This window comes from Nakaseomyces bracarensis (assembly GCF_045282275.1).
Source record: "Nakaseomyces bracarensis strain CBM3 chromosome Unknown Scaff10_0, whole genome shotgun sequence".
Lineage (NCBI taxonomy): Eukaryota > Fungi > Ascomycota > Saccharomycetes > Saccharomycetales > Saccharomycetaceae > Nakaseomyces > Nakaseomyces bracarensis.
Window position 1 is genome coordinate 90,139 of NW_027263956.1, and position 20,028 is coordinate 110,166.

Consider the following 20,028-nt stretch of genomic DNA (forward strand, 5'->3'; position numbering starts at 1 on the left):
TCCAATGCTCCCCTCCCAATGCCTAACCTAATCACGTCGACTCTATTTATTTCTATACATACTATATTGTAAATGCTACTACAACTACTTGCACTTGACACACAAATTAATAAGCCCAGTATTCCTTATATCAACTATACTATAACTATACTATAACTATACTATACTATACTATCACTATGCTATCACTATGCTATAACTATGCTATGCTATAAGTCAACTTGCATCTTCAGCATGGAAAAAGAAAAAAGACTATTGTCCTCCCTCTGCACATCTTTCTATGCCCGTCTCTCTATGCACTTCTATTCTGCGTCAAGTCTCTCTGTGAGACTCTCTCTCTCTCTCTCTCTGCGTGTCCAGATGGTATTCCTTAATACGGTAATAATCACATGTCGTAAATCACGTGATGTATACCTCGTTCTGTACGTTAATATCACATGCTGTACCTCGCTTTACACGTAATGGTCACATGTTTTTCCACTTTTAATTTTTTTTTTTATTTTTTATTTTTTATTTTTTTGGGCCCAAAGAAAAAAATTTTTGTTTGTTTTTTGTGCGGGAGTTTCTGTGTGAGATAGGAATAAAAAAAAAGTTAGTCATTAAATGCTATAAGCTATTGGATATAAAAGCCCTATGTACTATCACCAATTTTACTTATATATTTCATTTGTTGTCTTGGGGAGGAGGGGGGGATCATATTTGATTAAAGTAGGTATAAAACCATTAAAGTAGAGGAAAGCGATGTCTAGTTTTGGTAGGTTGTTCAAGGTTACCACTTATGGTGAGTCGCACTGCCGTAGTGTTGGGTGTATAGTCGATGGTGTTCCACCGGGAATGTCGTTGGAAGAGAAGGATATCCAGCCGCAATTGACCAGGAGGAGACCTGGTCAATCTGCGCTGTCTACGCCGCGTAACGAGAAGGACCGTGTGGAGATTCAGTCCGGTACAGAGTTCGGGAAGACGCTAGGTACGCCGATTGCAATGATTGTGAAGAACGAGGACCACAAGCCTCGTGATTACTCCGAGATGGACAAGTACCCTAGACCTTCTCACGCTGACTTCACTTACTCTGAGAAGTACGGGATCAAGGCCTCCTCCGGTGGTGGTAGAGCATCCGCAAGAGAGACTATCGGTAGGGTCGCAGCCGGTGCCATCGCCGAAAAGTTTCTACATTACGTCTCGGAGGTCGAGATCGTTGCATTTGTAACTCAGATCGGTAACGTGAAGATGAACCGTGACCCATTCGACCCACAGTTTCATGAGATCCTAAATACTATCACTAGAGAGAAGGTGGACTCCATGGGTCCTATCAGATGTCCTGACCCATCTGTCGCAGACCTGATGGTTAAAGAAATTGAAAAGTACAGAGATGCTAAGGACTCAATTGGTGGTGTCGTCACATGTGTGGTTAGAAACCTGCCAACTGGTCTAGGTGAACCATGTTTCGATAAACTAGAGGCCCTTCTGGCGCATGCCATGCTATCCATCCCTGCTTCCAAGGGTTTCGAAATCGGCTCTGGTTTCGAAGGTGTTGGTGTTCCAGGTTCTAAACATAATGATGCTTTCTATATGGATAAGGAAACCGGTAAGCTAAGAACTAGAACTAATAACTCCGGTGGTGTCCAAGGTGGTATTTCTAACGGAGAAAATATCTATTTTTCCGTTCCTTTCAAGTCTGTTGCTACCATTGCACAAGAACAAAAGACCTCCACTTACGACGGCGAAGAAGGTATCCTTGCCGCCAAGGGTAGACATGACCCTGCTGTTACACCAAGAGCTATCCCAATTGTAGAAGCAATGACCGCCCTTGTATTAGCCGATGCCGTATTGATACAAAAGGCTAGAGAATTCTCAAGAGATATCGTACGTTAATGTAAATGAGAGCTAAGCTCAGTCTAATTTATACAAAAAGAAGAAAATAATGTTAAGAAAATTATTTTTACCTTATTCATGCACTTCTAGTCTATCAGAAGGAATTACTACATAGATGTTTTTGCAAATATATTTAAGATGATAGATAATATATTCACCAATCCTTAAATATCTTCATAATACAAAACAAAGAGTCGACCATGATGTTATACAAGAAGTTTACGATTTTTATGTTTTGGCACTCGATTTTCTCAATGCTCCAGAAGTATCAACGTTGTGATTAACCATGGCAGCGGAGTGTGTGAACAGTATGATATACAAAAGCTTACTTTAGACTATATAATACATAATAACTATATTATCAATTTAGATAAGGCATTTTGTAGAAGTCGATAATTTTGCTCTTATATGTCTTATTCAGATAATAAAAGACTGTTAGTTTTGATTTATGATATTGTATTAAGTTAGAGAAATATTTAGCAGAGAAAAAAAAATATTGTTAATAATGATTAGAAAATTAATTTAAAAATCCCGCTTTACATATCTTCTTGGATGAAACCCTTGTGGGAAACGTAGATACCATCCAAAAACTTTCTGATATCCTTGTTTCTGACACGACAGATTTGTTGAACATCGGCAGCGTTTTGGGAAACGTCTTCGACAGAGTTACCGGACAAGACCAATTCATCCTTTTGGGTAGTGGAGAATTCGACATCGACACCTTCTCTGACTGGGACCAATCTGACCTTCTTGTCACCCAAGAAGTTTCTGATTTCGATGAACTTCTTACCGTCCTTGTCAATAGTGTTGACGTTGATTGGGAAATGCGCGTAAACGTATCTCAACTTGTACTTGTAACCCTTGGTAACACCGGTGATCAAGTTGTCAACCAAAGACTTGACAGTTCTCAAAGCAGCAACGTGCTTTCTGTCACCGTTGTGGACGGTAACCTTGATCAATCTCTCGCTGACCTTAGTGAAAGTAACATCAATGTGCTTTAGGGACTTGACCAAAGTACCTCTTGGACCAGTAACCTTAACAACTCTGGACTTGATGTTAACGGTAACACCTTCTGGAACTTCGATGGATTGTTCAGTTTGAATGTACTTCATCTTTCACTAATGTTCGGTAGAGACCTTCCTCTTTTTCCTTTAAAACACACACACAAACAAAACTAAAACTAAAAATATATATTAAGAATATAACGATATAATCTACAATTAACGAATAGCAATAAAAGCAATATAGTCTAGGTAGCCTACCACTAAACGTATTGCTCAAAGGTGTGCGATGAGGGCCCAATTGGCACTACGAGGTCAAAAAAAAAATTTTTTTTTTTTTTTCAAAACTTTTTTTTTCAAAAGCCGGGTAAAGGTATGTAATTGATGAGTTTACCCTGCCACTATCTATGGTAATTCCTTTGGTAGTACTGTGGTTTCTGAGGTACATAGTATGGTCCCTGCACAGTGTTCTGTGGTGTATCCCTTATTTGTTTTCGTTTTTTCAATCTCTCGCCTTTTGTGCGTCGGTAATTTTTAAATTTGTTTTTTATTGTTTTTTGTAATTTTCTTAGAGAAATTACTATATTAGGCTAAAATAGTACAGAAATCCGTACATATCATAATAAGGTGAGGTGTGCAGAATACAGTCACAAATTCTTTGACATGACTACAAATAAGCTACGGCATAACATTCGCATTGCATAGTCAAAGATAGCATATCATAGCATAGCATATTATTATAAATAGAAATAAGCTGGGCGGTATTGCAGTATAAGCATTTTTTTTACACCCAAATTACAACAAACAGATATCACATAACTTTCTCCCCCCCCCCACTGATATTATACCGAATTACCGTGTTTGAGAAAAGGCTGTGATCTATAATAACTAATCTATCGTTGTAAATTATCTGTCACATGCACTTTTCCGGGTAATAACAATAACATATTTGTGATGTCCGGGTAATAGTTATAATTTCCGGGTAACGAAATTATTTTATCACTGTCGAGTTAGCCAAAAGGCCCTAAAATCCCCTTCTTCACCTTCTTATTAATTTAATAAACTATTTATACCTTTTATTGTTCATTATGAAAAGAGAGGGACTTCTCATTGATTATCTTATTTTGAAAGAAAGGAATTAGTATTAGGGAATAGCTTCAGTTACCTTTATGGCTTTAGGATTGATTTTAAGGGGTGTTTGAATGAAAAAAAAATGTTGAATGATATTAATGATTTGTTCGAATTGGAACAACGGATTAATGAAATTGAGAGTAAGAGGGGCCAATTGGCGGAGGATTTGCAGAAGTATAGGGATGCGTTGAGTGCGCGGACTCAGGAGCAATCGCATTTGGATCAGCTGGCGGATCAGATCATGGAGTCGCAGAACAATTGGGATGCTATACAGAATTTGAAATTGAATTATGGCGAATTGCAGATCCTAAACGAGTTGGAGTCACAATTAGAGGACGAACAATTGAAATCTGGTGTTGTGACAGCATTGAAGGAGCTAGAACCGAGGTTAGATGAGCTGATTGCTCGTGAACAAAGTGGAGAATGTGATGATGTAAACGTCGTGGTGACTCTTTATGAAGATTTGTCCAGGGCACTCAACGGTCTGGATCCTAGCATTGATGACTATTCTCAGTACATATTTTTCAAGTTCGAGGATGATTTGGTGAAAAAGATAATAAAGAGAAAAGAGTCCCTGTTTAATGAGGAATTGTTTAAGACCTACTGGGATAACCAAAAGAAGCACACACTAACGGAGAATCAGAGAGGTGAATTGAGAGGTAAATCGAGCGAGTTATTCCGCTTGAGTAAATGCATTCTGATGGATAGTGACCGTACTTTATGGAACTTCAGATCTATTTCTAACAACTTTAGGGTTAGGTTCACTTACCATTTCCACAATTCAACTACAAATATCGAAACATATTTCAAGTTTTTGAACGACTATTTGCAAGAGAATCTCTATCACTGTATATCGATCTTCAATGATGAGGAGAGTGGTGTCACAAAATCATTGATCCATGAACAATTTATTGACCATGTTTTAGACCCCATTCGTGATAAGATCCGCACAACACTGTCAACAAATGATTTGAAGACTTCAATCCTTTTAATTTCACAGGTTCTAGCGACTGATAAAGTTCTATCAAAAACTTTCCATTATAGAGGTAACGGTCTTGCTAGTTTGGTTACTGATGAACTTTGGGGACAATGGATCACTTATGAAGAAGAGATAACAAAAAGACAATTTGAATCTATCTCCGGAAGTACCGACAAAGACTTGCTCCATTCCGGCACCAACTTTAATGAATTGATAAAGAAAACTTATGAATATTTGGAACCTCTATTAACGTTAGAATATCCTCCAGCTCAAAAATTTAAGTTATTATGTTCATCAAATATCTTCTTAAATTTGTTTTCTAAGTTTTTGGATTATATATTACATGTTGATACTCTAGGTGAACATAAAACTAAAGAGGAAGAACTACAACAGACATTGGTGAAATTGAATAATCTGAGTTTTGTGCTAAACAAGATGAACGAGCTTTCTGGGAAAGAGTCGTTTATTTTACTAACCTCCATTGTCAATCTTAATGAAGGCAAATCTTACGTTTCATTGTTCCAAGATATTCAGAAGGATTATGAATATAATATGAAAGTAGACATCCAAAATTCCATTGTTTACAGAATCCAAAAACTTCTAAAAGAAACGCTTAGAAACTATTTCAAAATTACTGGCTGGTCTTATGATTCTGAAGAGGAAGAAGTTTTAAAACCAAGCCCTGAATTAGTCAATTCCATTAACTTTTTGACCAGGATTTTTACGAAGCTCGATGCACATCAAATACCTACTAATATTACTTTGAAGGTAAAAAATGATGTCTTGAGTCAGTTGGTTCATTATTTCGTGGAGTCTATTTTAAAATTAAACAAGTTCAACGAAAGAGGTCTTGAACAATTCAAGTATGATTTTTATCATCTTAAGGAGTGTTTAAACCTTCCTGAAGGTAATAGAAATAGTGATGAGAAAAAATTAAATGAAATTTTGACGTTATTAAAGTTAAGATATGATCCTGACGCATCTCATTTTTATCAAACCTCTTTTATAAAGAGCGGGAACTTCCGTGATTTACGCAATTATAAGTTAATAAACATTCTAAAAGATACGGATATACAAGATGCGCTATATAGGATTGCGTATGGTAATATTATTGAATGAATTAATAGATATTCCTTTACTGATATATAACCAAAGATAGGTACAAATTCATGTGCAAATAATTAATTCTATATTATACTTCGTTATCAGCAATCATATTGTAATTTACTGCATTATAACTGTCATCTTCTGATATTTGATTAATTACTTCCCCATCTGCTGTGAAATTGGGAAAGCTTCTTTTAGCTAATGTTTCTACCATTTCACCAACAGTAGATATCAGCCCTGTAGGACCTTCTTTGAATAAAGAATTCTGATCTTCTCGTAATACCCAATCATTAGACTCTTGAGTGTTTTTCAAAGGAGATTCTAGAAAACTTTCAGAAGAAGTTGTGATGCCTTCCGCAGCTAAATCAGTTTTATCTACGTCTCCTCCAAAATGATTTTCTATAATATGGTCAATTATAGGCCAGCCATAAGCGTTTGCAAACCTTCGTCTGACTATAATGTTATTGTGTGAATCTGGTTTCAGTGCAACAATGACTTTCCTCCATGTGAGGTCTTTGTGCCAACGAATAGCAATACTCTTCTCTAATTGTTGATATTTCTGTTTTTCAGTAGTCATAGCTGATAATACCTGTAGAAATATATTTTTTGAGGTGAATAAATCTTCATCTAGTTCAACTTCTACCTCGGCACTATCATCGGTACCATAAATTTTATCATGAATAATGATGTTATTTCTTTTTTGGGGGTCTACAATGTAGTTTGTATCAGGTATTGGGGGGATTAAAATAGAGGCTGCAGATTGAAAAAATGAGACCTTTGGTATCTGACTATTATCATTTGGAAATTTCTGAGGTGCCCAAAGACTAAGCATTTTGGTTAATGGTGAAATGAAATTTTTGTTGAAAAATGCTGTGTTATCTGAAACAGTAATATTGTTGGGGCCCGATAGTGTATCATTGGATTCCATTTCCTTCAACTTCTTTAAAATTGAATCGTAATCAAGAAATAGAAGACCTGCAGTATACAATGGAACTATACCATCATTTACAGCATTTGCATACAAAGTACGATTCTTGAATCTTCGCAAAATGGATCGTACTAACTCACCTGAGAGAGAATATATAAGCGGTTTTTGGTCTGGTAAATCAATATCTAGATTTAAGTCTTTACCGGTTTTACCTACAACGCCGAATGATAGCAATAAGTTAATATATGCAGGGTTATCGGTGACAATCCCAAGCATTGGAGAAGCAATTGTTATAAAATTGACAGGCACTACTTTTTCAAAAAACCAAGGGTATTTGGCCGCTAATTGTGCTATGACAAAGGTCTGGACTAGCCCTCCTAAAGAATGACCAATAAATGATATTTTCTTGACATTCTCGTCGTACAATTCGTTTATTATGTAGTTTGTGATTCTAGTACCTAGATATCTAATGCCTTTTTCAGTCTCACAAACGTTTTTGAAATAGCCGTCGACGACCAAAACTTCATCTGGATAGTTCACTTGAGCATTATAAATTTGCTCCATTAGGTATGACATATCTACAGAGACGTTGGAGTGTAAACCATGTGTTAATATCACTAGATGTTTCTTTTTGTTCTTTGGAGCAATCGCCCTGGGGAGCTTCCATATATCATCAGTAGTTAGTCTTGAGACCACTAGTTGATTACATACTGATCCCACATCCGGAAGACAGTCAATGTCCTTCGCATCTGATAGGTATTCCTTATTTCGACCAATCGTTACTTCAAATGGGATATTTGTATTTGTCGTAAACAGAATCTGACTCACCACATCCAGCACCCAAACATACCTGGATTGAATTTTATGAAGAGAGAGCTCCATTACACGTGATTGCTGCGCCTGCATATTGGATTCATACTGAGGGTAATCGGAAGATGAGACGATCTTTTGGGAATGATGGTAATTCTGGCTCCTTAAATCTGTATACAGGATAAATGGACCCGCCAGGTACCCCGCACGAAACGATAGTGGACTACAGTTCTTAACGCGAACCCATAGTGAATCCAGTACTATATCCTCCGGTATTTCGTCATCTTCAAAAAGCGTGTATTCAATCACGTACCTCTCTAGCTCTCCTACTTTAACAGCAGATCTATAATGGTATGCCAACGTATCACTCATATATTTTTATTATCCTATATTTTTCTTTGTATAATTTTGCTCGATCCTTGTTTGTTTATATATCTAAGTTGATACCTTAGTTCTAACCATTGGACATTAAACCAGCGGTTGTCTGTGACTACTATCCCTTTATTGAAGTAATTCTGAGCCAGGACTAACCAAAGTGTCAATAGCCAAGCCCAACCTGTATAAATATAAAATCTAAAGCTCATCGATTGCTAGGCACTTTCACGCCAGCTATGTAAAATTGAAAAATTATCCCATAGTAACATGATGTTGTACGTCACTTTCTGAGAACATGTGAAATTTTAATTGGCCTTTTTTGGGCTTTTTTTGTACTAACCCGAAAATATTAGGCTGACTAAATCACGTGAGTCAATTGGAATATGTAGTTATTATTAGTGTATGAATAAAATTACAGTGGAAACTGTATCGTGTCAAGGTTATATATACAAGGGTCTGATGTGAGATCATTCTAATTATTTTTTCTAGCTGCTAGATTCAGATTCTGCTAGAAGTCGTTTGGCTTGTTCGTTGTCGTCGTACTTTCTGTTGGCATCGATAACTTCGTCCAGTCTTTCACCTGCCATGACACCGTCTAGGGCGTAGAGGTTGAAACCGCACCGGTGGTCTGTTATTCTGTTTTGTGTGAAGTTGTATGTTCTGATCTTGTCCGAACGATCCATGGTAGTAACTTGTTCTTTTCTCACGTTTCTAGCTTCCTCTTCCTTTTGCTGGCGTTCTAACTCGGCTAGTTTCGATCTCAGGATCGAGAATGCTTTGGCCTTATTTCTATGTTGCGAACGTTCGTCTTGCATGTGTATCATGATCCCCGTCGGTATATGTGTAAGTCTAACAGCAGATTCTGTAGTGTTCACATGCTGTCCACCTTTACCACTAGCCCTCTTTACATCGATACGAATCTCCTCAGGTGTAAAAGACCTCTCATATGCATCTAGGTCCTTGCCATTCTCGTCTCCTAATTGAGGCAAAACTATAACGGCAGCTGTTGATGTATGTACCCTACCTTTACTTTCTGTTGCAGGTATCCTTTGTACTCGGTGCACACCGGCTTCGTACTTAAGTTGGTTATAGGCACCAGGTTCATCGATTGCCAGCACAGCCTCCATGACACCATTTCCACTTTCATTCTCCCTTTTTGAGACCAGGTGGTACTTCCATTTCTTGTTATGAGCATAACTGATGTACATATTCAACAAATCCTGAGCGAAAATCATAGCCTCCACACCGCCCACCCCTGGCCTGAGCTCAAGCATGCAAGCTTTATCTGCAAATGGGTGGGCAGGAATTAGCATACCTAGTAGTTCTGATGATGTCTGTCTCAAATTTGGTAACAACTCTTTGATCTCTTCAGAGGCCTCGTCCGCCAGGCTCTGATCCTGCTCAACCATCTCCTTCAATTCATGAAGACTATCTACTTGTTGCTGATATTTTTCATATACTTCCTGTAAGGATATCAGTGTTGAATATCTCTTCTGTAATTCTGAATCATAGCCACTGCTGATATCTTTTTCAAGACCTTTTATCTCATTGGTATAGTTTTGAGCCCTTTGTAACAGCTTCGGATTTATCTCTGTAAAATCACCTATTTCATCGGATTGTGCCGATGAATTATATCGAGTCTGCAGCATTTTGTATTTGTTGCTCCCAGCTATATTTATCGCTGTATTATAGAACAGTGAATGTTCACCTATGGATCGTACCCTTAATATAGCTCTCATGAATCAAAATTTGTATTTACAAGTAAAAAGTCGAACAAAAGAGAGTTACTTCAATTATAAGTAATTGCTTTCGGTGATGATATCAATATAGCCTCCTCTGATAATATAACTAGTTGTTTTAATTATATACAATATTATTTCTATGGCATATAATTGTCTTTTTTTCATTTTTTTACAATTTCTAGCGAATTAACTATGTAATCGTGACATGTCTTAATGATAAAATAGAAATTTGATTATAACATAATATTTAGACTATTGAGATAGCAGTCTATAATGCAGTATTAGGATTGTTGACCCATTGATTCTTCTCTTTCGATGATCTTTCGTTCGAGCTCCATGCGGTTGTTGAACTTTCTGTAAACGATGACATCGCCGGCCCTTCTTGAGTCCCAATGGGATAATGAGTTGAAAAACCTCTTATATTCTATATAGTCAGTGTTCTTTAGGTAGTCCCTGATGAACTTGTCATCTAGATGTTCGAACAGCACTAGGTACTGCGGCCAGTGGTGTGGAAATTCCGGGATATCTGATGTAGACTCATCTGTTTCCTTAGATTCGGTAAGACTGGGGAAATTCTTGGTTATGAAACCGGGTATATTGGCATATAGATAGTCGCTTTCATCCATGTATGATTTCAGTTTCCGGGCAGCTTCTGGATCATCCAGTAAGTGAAGCGGCGGCTCGCATGTTACTGCCCATAAATTATTTACGTCCTTTCTGTGTAAATGAGATTGCCATGGTGTGGAATGACATGGCATTATAAAACCAATACTTTCCAATTGATTTTCATCATGTAGGAACTTCATTACTTCAACGACACCACTTTCATTAAAAAAGTTAATTATTGCAGCCGCAACAATGGCTACTACAGGTAAGAAACCAAGGAGCTTTTTAAGTGCTCTATAATCTTTGAACTTCATCTTTAACTTTAATAAACCAAATGAGGATAACACACAAAATAGCGGTTGTAGTGGATAAATGAATCTGAATTCTTTGTGTTTCAGGGAACTGTACAGTATTATATTTGCCATTATTACAACCTTAATCTGCGTAAAAGGGTTCACATATATTCCTGGGGTTGTTCTGTTGGAATGGACTGCTATCAAGGAATAAATGAATATCGGTAATGTGTATCCTAGCAAGATTGGTACACTTTGTGCGATGTGGAAGTGCCATGGGGCAGTACCATAAAATTCCGATAGAACACTGGTAAAGTTAAACTTAACAAATCTGAACACAGGGAATATAATTTCTCCGTAAAAATAGTAGTCAATTGCTGCATTTATAGTTAGAACCAGAGTGAATATAGAACTAATTTTTAATATCAAAGCTAATATGAGCTTGTACTTTGAACCACGGACCAAATTGTAAAGAAGGAAGGTGCCTAAAATAAGCCATATGGCGGCATTGCTAGGTCGAGAGAAGCAGGCAAAGATTGCAAAGAATAAAGATTTAGAAAATGAAAGCGTGAGAATATCTTGTCCACCAGACCAGTCCCAATAATATAGTGCAATAGCTGTCAATACCATTTCAAAGGAATTTATGAAAGTTCTAGTAATAAAAAAAAAGTTAAAGAAATTCATTAACGTCAATTGAGCTGCAATATTGGTCACCGCGGAAATATCAGGTTTTCCCTCCTCTTCCGTATCCTTCTTGTAAAATAGCTTTATGTAAAGTTTCTGTATGAGTTTAATAGTGAAGTATTCACCTGTAGCCGCTAATATAGCCATTAAGATCTTTGGTCCATAGAGAACAGAATAATATTCAAACTCAGCTGCATATTCTGCGGGTATCATATAGAGATCATGAGAAATATCCGATGCCAGATCGGAATTTGGGAATAGTAGAGCTAAAATCTCAGCGCCAAATTGACACACTAAGGTAATTAGTAGGTTAAAGAGCTGAGTCAATCCACCAGCTATGCGATATGTAATCTCAAATAGTAGCGGGAAAGCATAACTCCGAAGACCGACTTTCCATTCCCACGTCAATTCACCATAACCAAATGCCTTAAAATGTGCTGGCTCTAACGATTGCCAGAACTCATCGGCCTGGAAATAAGACCTCGTAAATAGGGCATTCAGAATACGAAATATTACCAGAACCGGAAATATAGAAGCAGTTCTAGTAATGCGTTTATCAGGACTGGGATCCACCATGATTTTAGATATCGGCAGAATCGAACAGCTAAGAGGATAGAGTCTGACTGGCCAAATTGAGCAGGTTTTTTCAGGTTCAGATGGTAAGCTGTATATTTAAAAGAAATAGCTATGAGCCAATATCTGATCTTATTATTATTATACAAGCCGTTCCTGCGATGCCCTTTTTCCGGCCAGCTTGGAGTGAAATTTCACGTGGTACCAACGTAGAATATTACATTGTGAATAAAGATATAAAGGCCTTCGGTGGCAGTACTTATAAGGATCCCATTCAGAGGCGTATTATGATAGAGGATATGTAGATCAAATACGAACGATAGCTTCTATTTGGTATAAACTACGTTTGGGAAATAGTTGGGCTAGTTTTTAGTTCGAGGATTATACCTATTTTTTTGTTCATTCCATTGAATATATAAGTGATTAAAGAAAAATTAAGGGTTTCATATACCCATTAGCTCACGGGGAGTTTCTGTACTTTGATTTTATATTTCGATCAGTGTACTATAGAAGAGCATGTTGAATTTTACTGGTCAGACAAGGAGGAGAAATGTTAATCTCGGTAGAAAACAACAGACTACGAAGAAAGATGTATTGCTGAGGGCCCAACAGGAAAGAGAAAGACGTGCGGAGGATAGGCGACAGGAGAGCGCCACGGTTGTCATACAAAACAATATTAGGAGGTTTGTAAGCTGTAGAAAACTTGTGGTTAATCTATTGGCAACAGGTCATCCAAATGTAAAGTACCTGATACCTGTTTTCGGTGCCACGTTACTAAGATTAATTGATATTGAGTCATTCATCAAAATAACAAAGCTTTCTGCAGAATATTTACAATCAATGAAATCTCCACTAGGTAATTATCGGATTTTGGACATAGTTGGTTATCTTAGTGAATCAGAAACGATGGTTAATGCTTTAAGATGTTTAAATTTAGATATTCCATTGAATATTGCACTTATATTGAATTTGAGAAAGGTAGTTTCGGAGCTCATAGAGCCACTTTCTCAGTCAGTTCTTCAAATGGTCATAGATTTACTAAACTTTTGGAGAACCTCTGCCGAAAATGAATATCAGAGCTTGTTTGAGCTGTGTGATTCTGAATGCAGGAACTTTAATGAAGTATTGAAAACGTATGTCATATTAGGATCAAATAATCTTTTACCTCAAAGCATTGTTGAGGGCAATTCAGTTCTTCTAGAGAATATTAGCTATGTTTATTCTAAATTAAAACATGAACACCCAAATGTTAACGACATTATGATACAATGTGTTACCAATATAAAATATGTTCCAGTAAGTCGAAATATGCAGGAATTTGTTACTGAAATATATCAACGAGATTTTATTTATTCATATCTCGATAGTATAGATGTTGAGAAAGATCCTGGTTCTGAGCTAATGAATTTCATTGATAATGCACCAAGTGAGGCTGAAAAGGATAGCGTATATGTTTCGTTACTATCAAAGAAGGATTTTATTGATCATTTATTTAATATGTTTTTACCGGTTTCAAATGAGATATCTTCTTTTTGGGATGATGAAGCAAAATTTCCTGCATTTAAGTTGTTGTGTCGTTTAATTAAAGTAAATCTATGGTTATCTACTGATCATGAACTACTGACTGACTCCACAAAAATTACTATGCAGAATTTAGTCCATTTTACCAATACTGTTAAAGATCATGTTTTCCGTGATCTTTGGTATGCACCATTAGGAAGTAAGCTCTTATTTACTGATGAGACATTACCTTTATTAAGGCTTATCTATAATAGAGATTCTAGGATGCGCTTCTGTTCTAGTGATCAGAAAAATGATGAAGAATACTGGACTTCTAGAGATCCAGAATTTTTGAAAATCACAATCTATAAGCAGATCCAAGAATATGAGGATCATTATAGACTTTATAAAGATTATCAAGAGGAGACCCATGATATTGATGACGAAAGTAATGATGATAAAGAAATTGATGAAATGAGGAACATGAAATATAAATATTTGAATAATATGGAGGTGAAGCCTAGTAATGTCCGTCAATTCCGTAAGTTACGTATATTACTTGAGGCACCATTTTATGTTCCATTTGAACAGAGAGTTGAGATATTTTATACTCTTATTGAACTGGACAAAAGAAGGTTAAATTTAGATGATGAAAGTTCTGCTATCCTAGACATGCTAATGCCTATGACGGCGAACAATTCTAGAAGACAGGCTGCAAATATCTCTAGAGAAAACATTTTGGAGGATGCTTATAACTCATTTAATGTAGTCGGGGAAAGATTCAAGGCTAAATTATCTGTGACATTTACTAACGAATTTGGTCCTGAGGCTGGCATAGATGGTGGTGGTATCACCAAAGAGTTTTTGACCAGTGTTTCGGAAGAGGCTATTAAGAGCGAGAAATATTCGCTGTTTCAAACTAATGACAAATATGAATTGTATCCAAGTACTCAGATTAATCCTACGAAATTAAAATATTTGTACTTTCTTGGGAAGATTGTCGGTAAGTGTATTTACGATCGTGTCTTGATTGACGTACAGTTTGCCGATTTTTTCCTAAAAAAATTACTAAATTACTCTAGTCATTATACATCATTATTCGACGATCTGCAATCCCTGGACTCATCGCTTTACCAAAATTTGGTCAAGCTGTTGACGATGGAAGCTGAAGAACTAGAGGCTATAGACTTGAGGTTCGAACTGACCGACACATCCAGTGGGCAGAATAAGACCATCGAGCTGGTTCCCAATGGTTCTAATATCAAGGTCAAGAAGGAAAATGTCTTGAAGTACCTTGTCCTCATCGCCGATTTCAAGTTGAACAAGACTCTCTTCAAGCAAACGTCGGCATTCCACCGTGGACTCAGCGTAATGATCGCTCCACACTGGATGGAGCTTTTTAACTCAGGTGAGCTACAAATGTTAATATCTGGTGGTGGTAAAGACGTTGACCTGACCGACCTGAAGAATAACACGGAGTACGGAGGATTCCTTCCAGATGATCCCACAATTACTTACTTCTGGGAAATCCTCGAAGAGTTCGAACCAGAACAGAGACTGAGCTTCCTGAAATTCGTAACTTCGGTACCACAAGCCCCATTACAAGGGTTCGCCACTTTGGAACCCAGGTTTGGTATCAGAAACACAGGCTCTGACATAACCCGTCTGCCAACAGCATCAACCTGTGTCAACCTCCTCAAACTCCCAGACTACAAGACAAAAGAGCTCCTAAGACAGAAGCTCCTCTACGCAATCAATGCCGGTGCCGGATTCGACCTATCATGAAAGCATATATACTATTAAATATATAATTGTGCATATGTATTGGTTAGTTTATATAGTTAACGACCGATCAGTAACAGCATACGTGAGGTATCACATGGGGCCTGGGAGACCTCCCGCCTCCCCCCTCAGTTTTGGTGTTCGTGTCAGTGATTAGAACCCGCAAGAGGGGCTAGGTTATCTTTAATATCTTCATTTCTTTTTTTTCATTGAGCCTTGGTATAAAGACTTCTTTTTTATAAAAAGTGTGTTTTCATTAGGAGACACCTTTAATTAAGCTTACAAGTCTAAACGTAATAAGTATTTAAAATTGATAAGAAGTTCTTTTGATAGTGAAAAGTACCATAAACTGCTTTATTATTTTATAGCCAAGATCAGAGAAGGAAAGAAAAGAAAGAATATAATCATTGAAAGATACTAGTAAAAGTAAGTGTAGACATAAAGGTTTTTTTAACGTAATGAATATCCTGTATCTGCTGGTGGCGTGCGGTTATGGGTACGTTATTCCTCGTGATGATATGGAGGCTAGTGAGTATTCTGGTGGGCCTGATGGGTTTCCCAACCAGGACGATCAGCTGGATATTAACGTGATGTTTATATACCTGGGGTCTATGCTGGTGATGTATTTGTTCATCTGTATTATATATTTCACTACTAAGATAGTGGTGACGCGACTGTTAACTATGCATGCACGTGTTTCGCTGCTGAACGAGGATGGTGTATCAGGAGGCCGGTTGCATGGTCGAAGTCGAGTAGTTGAGAGTGCAGAGAGTCGCTGGCCTAGTGTCCTCGACGATGAGGAGTTGGTTAGGGACAAGTTGAGGCTGTTAACTGCTGAAGAGCAGTTCTATTACAAGCAAGGGGAAGAGTTTATAAAGCAGAACCCGCCGCTTATCATACCGGACTCTGGCGTGCGCCGTGAATCCGGGGCTCATGCTTCGGATGCTATTATCAACGAACAGACTAGACAATACATCGAGGAAGAAGGAGCACTTGCGTGGGAATTCCAACCAAACCAAAATCTACCTAATGATACTATTATAGTGGAGAACAAGACTGAAATTTCATTTTTGAATTTCAACTACGACGCATCGGTTACTACGAACTTGCCTATCCCTTGTATCAATAGGGTTTACTACTGTGAATTTAAGATTTTTGAGTTGAGTTTAGCTGATAATCAAACCTCGCTTAAGGACAACGAACTAATTTCCTTCGGTTTAAGCACTTCGCCTTATCCATATTTCAGACTACCTGGTAGACATCACCATTCCATTGCATATGATTCCTCAGGTGCCAGGAGATTTAATGACTCTTTTATATTAGAAGAAGATCTTGCAAATATATTTCCAAAATGTGAAAAAGGAGACATAATCGGGATTGGTTATAGAACCCGTAGTGGGACTGTATTCTTCACAAGGAATGGTAAGAAACTAAATGAGAAACCTATAGGTGGGCATATCAAGGGTTGGAGGTTTAAATATTTGTATCCTATAGTTGGTGCCAATGTACCTTGTAAGATCCATGCCAACTTTGGTTCCTATGGTTTTGTATTCATTGAAGCCAATGTCAAGAAGTGGGGTTATGCCAAACCAAACGGCCTAAAGATGCCACCACCATCTTACGAGGATTATGTTCAAGATACTTTACTAGAAAGCGGGTACGAAGATAACGACCACTCAGATAATGAAAGTGACGATGATTCGGGCAGTGAGCAAGGAACAAGATACAGAAGATACAAAAATACAATTATAGATGATGAAGGAAATTTGTTGCCACCACCGCCAGGCTTCGAGTTCAGCACTTCACCACAATCTGTAGGGCTCAATGAAGAAATAAACTTGGACTCTCTGCCTGCTGAGCCACCTAACTATTCTGACGATGAAATTAGAGCTATGAAAGGCGAACCAACCCCAAGAATCTCTGTAGGTAGAAGTCGCGATTACTTATTGGATGATGGGGAGGTTAGAGAAGGAAAGAGTCGCATGCTTGAGGATTTTGCAGGCCAGGATGAAGATGAGGATGAGTATGCCGACTCTGAAGAGGATTATGAAGCAAACATCGACGAACTGCAAGCAATGATTGAATCAGGCAGTATTGAAAGTGGTAGTGATGAACTTTAATGACTGTACACATGATATTTGACTTTTATCGTTAGCCTTAACTCCATTTCTCCACTTAATTATCTCTCAAGGCTCTTATTCACAGAGAATTATACAAACAAACATATTACTAAACCTCATCTTTTTTTATGTTTTTGTTATTATGACCATGATATTCAATTCGATTTTATTTTATTTTTTTTTTTACTTAATACTAAGATACAAGAGTAAAAAATCCTTATACTTACCATCTCTTTATTTTGTTATTTTATTATAATTTATTAGATTTTCAATCTAATTTGATGTGCATTGGTAAAACTTTGATTTCTCCATTTTCAATTTATTTCTGCAGCTAATTTGTCTCCGTTGTTCTACAAGGGTAAAGGAAACTATTAGTTGAAGAATACGAAATCTTTAGTCACTTTTTGATACTGTTATTTTATTTTTTTTGCCCTTACTTTTTTTTTCCATTCAAGATAAAGTATATATTAATTATTATTCCTGCTCCGCAATATCAATATTTCATTCTTCGTTCTATAGTCCTTAAAACCTACTGTATACTAGAAGTTACTTATAAAACTTCTCACCCTCGCATAACATAGCACAGTTACAATTTGTGAGGTCATGGTGGACATCTTATAGCAATGGCACTAATATAAATATTTTAAATTGGAACTTTAATTGGGCTTTCAAACTAATTTCTACAGAAGGACTCGTACGGGCCCTGTTGTAATTGCGATGACGTCTCGGCCAGCCGCATTGAAATAAGGGATGCCCTCCTCGAAGCAAGGAGTGAAATTGTGTTCTCGAATTCAATAAAGGACAAGTTTGATTGTTGAGATGAGTTATATATATAGAATGTCAATGGATATAAAGGACAAACAGGTAATGTGCATGCTTCTTGTTAAATAGATGTAATAGATAGTAAAAAAAAAAAAAAACTAAGCACTAGTCTAAAATATAATACAGATGTCTGAAGTATTCGAAGAAATTTCAATTCCTCAATTAAATAAAACTTATAAGCAGCCAATTGGGTTGTTCATTAACAATGAATTCGTGCCATCTTCTAATGGTGAGAAGGTCGACACTGTTAACCCAGCTACTGGTGAGAAGATCACTTCTTTTTATGCTGCTACTGCTGAAGACACAGACAAAGCTGTCAAAGCTGCCAGGGAATCCTATGAGAACGTCTGGTTCAAGACTTCCCCAGCTGAGAAGCGTGATCTGTTATTGAAGTTGGCTGATTTGATTGAGGAGGAAAAGCCATTGCTAGCTGCTCTGGAGACTCTCGATGCTGGTAAGCCATACCATACCAATGCTATGGATGACATTGATCAAATTATCCATTTGACCAGATACTTTGCTGGAACTACCGATAAGTTCACTCAGGGGAAAACTATTCCAATTGACCATGAAAAGCTCGTGTATACTCTTAAGGTTCCTTATGGTGTCGCTGCTATGATTATTCCATGGAACTATCCATTGGCTATGGCTAGTTGGAAGATGCAAGGCTGTCTAGCTGCTGGTAATACATTAGTGATCAAACCAGCAGAGAATACTTCTTTATCATTGTTGTATTTTGCACAGCTCTTTGAGAAAGCTGGCTTTCCAAAGGGTGTAGTCAATGTTGTTCCTGGTAAAGGTTCCGTTGTCGGTAATACCTTAGGGACCCATATGGATGTTGATAAAATCTCATTTACTGGTAGTACCAAGGTAGGACGTAGTATTTTGGAACTTTCTGGGAAATCCAACATGAAGGACGTCACCTTAGAATGTGGTGGTAAAAGTCCTGCTGTAGTTTTTGAAGATGCCAACTTGGATAACGCTATTGAGAAAATATCCAATGGTATCTTCTACAATTCTGGACAAAACTGTACTGCTAATTCTAGAGTCTACGTCCAGGAAGGTATCTTTGATAAATTTGTTAAACAGTTTGAGGAGCACACTAAAAAGAACTGGATCTTTGGTGAGAAGAATGACGTATTTGAGAAGGACTGTACTGTTGGTCCTGTTATCTCTGAATCTCAGTTCAAAACCATTCATGAATATATCAAGCACGGTAAGGAAGAGGAGAAATTAGAAGTTATTGAGACTATCAAAGATATCCCATCAAAGGGTTACTATATTTCCCCAACCATTTTTGTTGATGTTCCACAGGACTCTAAACTAAGCAGAGAGGAAATTTTTGGACCAGTAGTTGTGGTCTCCAAATTTAAGGACTACAAACAGGTGATTAAGTACGCCAATGATACCAACTACGGTCTGGCCTCCATGGTCTTCACTAAGAATATATCCGTTGCCAACTGGTTCGCAAGAGATATCAAAGCAGGTACTGTCTGGATCAACACCTCCAATGAAGAGGACCCAACCGTCCCATTCGGTGGTTTCAAGGAGAGTGGTATTGGTCGTGAACTGGGTGAAACTGGTGTCGAGACCTACTTGCAGACCAAGACTGTCCATCTAAATATGTCAGACAATATCTAAAATACCATTGGATTAATAGGAAATATATAAATATATAAATATTTTTAATAATAAATCAGTGA

The 20,028-nt window shown here is 37.4% G+C and overlaps 9 protein-coding genes across 9 annotated transcripts; 5 read left to right on the forward strand and 4 right to left on the reverse strand.

Annotated features, from left to right (window-relative positions):
• Positions 1-741: 741 nt before the first annotated feature.
• ARO2 (bifunctional chorismate synthase/riboflavin reductase [NAD(P)H] ARO2) lies at positions 742-1,872 on the forward strand (the record flags this gene model as incomplete). The annotated part of the gene is made up of 1 exon (XM_071052822.1): positions 742-1,872. One exon carries the CDS (start codon positions 742-744, stop codon positions 1,870-1,872), a length of 1,131 nt encoding a protein of 376 aa, XP_070911072.1.
• A 536-nt stretch (positions 1,873-2,408) lies between these two features.
• Positions 2,409-2,984, reverse strand: RPL9A (60S ribosomal protein uL6; the record flags this gene model as incomplete). The annotated part of the gene is made up of 1 exon (XM_071052823.1): positions 2,409-2,984. One exon carries the CDS (start codon positions 2,982-2,984, stop codon positions 2,409-2,411), a length of 576 nt encoding a protein of 191 aa, XP_070911073.1.
• Positions 2,985-4,086: 1,102 nt separating this feature from the next.
• On the forward strand, positions 4,087-6,102 carry TIP20 (Tip20p; the record flags this gene model as incomplete). Its single annotated transcript, XM_071052824.1, has 1 exon — positions 4,087-6,102. The coding sequence occupies one exon, from the start codon at positions 4,087-4,089 to the stop codon at positions 6,100-6,102; it is 2,016 nt and encodes a 671-aa protein (XP_070911074.1).
• Positions 6,103-6,175: 73 nt separating this feature from the next.
• Positions 6,176-8,200, reverse strand: ROG1 (putative lipase ROG1; the record flags this gene model as incomplete). The annotated part of the gene is made up of 1 exon (XM_071052825.1): positions 6,176-8,200. The coding sequence occupies one exon, from the start codon at positions 8,198-8,200 to the stop codon at positions 6,176-6,178; it is 2,025 nt and encodes a 674-aa protein (XP_070911075.1).
• Positions 8,201-8,688: 488 nt separating this feature from the next.
• Positions 8,689-9,942, reverse strand: MRF1 (Mrf1p; the record flags this gene model as incomplete). The annotated part of the gene is made up of 1 exon (XM_071052826.1): positions 8,689-9,942. One exon carries the CDS (start codon positions 9,940-9,942, stop codon positions 8,689-8,691), a length of 1,254 nt encoding a protein of 417 aa, XP_070911076.1.
• Positions 9,943-10,226: 284 nt separating this feature from the next.
• Positions 10,227-12,104, reverse strand: GPI10 (putative glycosylphosphatidylinositol-alpha 1,2 mannosyltransferase; the record flags this gene model as incomplete). Its single annotated transcript, XM_071052827.1, has 1 exon — positions 10,227-12,104. The coding sequence occupies one exon, from the start codon at positions 12,102-12,104 to the stop codon at positions 10,227-10,229; it is 1,878 nt and encodes a 625-aa protein (XP_070911077.1).
• A 513-nt stretch (positions 12,105-12,617) lies between these two features.
• On the forward strand, positions 12,618-15,386 carry HUL5 (ubiquitin-ubiquitin ligase HUL5; the record flags this gene model as incomplete). The annotated part of the gene is made up of 1 exon (XM_071052828.1): positions 12,618-15,386. The coding sequence occupies one exon, from the start codon at positions 12,618-12,620 to the stop codon at positions 15,384-15,386; it is 2,769 nt and encodes a 922-aa protein (XP_070911078.1).
• Positions 15,387-15,841: 455 nt separating this feature from the next.
• On the forward strand, positions 15,842-17,503 carry EAR1 (Ear1p; the record flags this gene model as incomplete). Its single annotated transcript, XM_071052829.1, has 1 exon — positions 15,842-17,503. The coding sequence occupies one exon, from the start codon at positions 15,842-15,844 to the stop codon at positions 17,501-17,503; it is 1,662 nt and encodes a 553-aa protein (XP_070911079.1).
• Positions 17,504-18,451: 948 nt separating this feature from the next.
• On the forward strand, positions 18,452-19,966 carry ALD2 (aldehyde dehydrogenase (NAD(+)) ALD2; the record flags this gene model as incomplete). The annotated part of the gene is made up of 1 exon (XM_071052830.1): positions 18,452-19,966. One exon carries the CDS (start codon positions 18,452-18,454, stop codon positions 19,964-19,966), a length of 1,515 nt encoding a protein of 504 aa, XP_070911080.1.
• Positions 19,967-20,028: the final 62 nt, after the last annotated feature.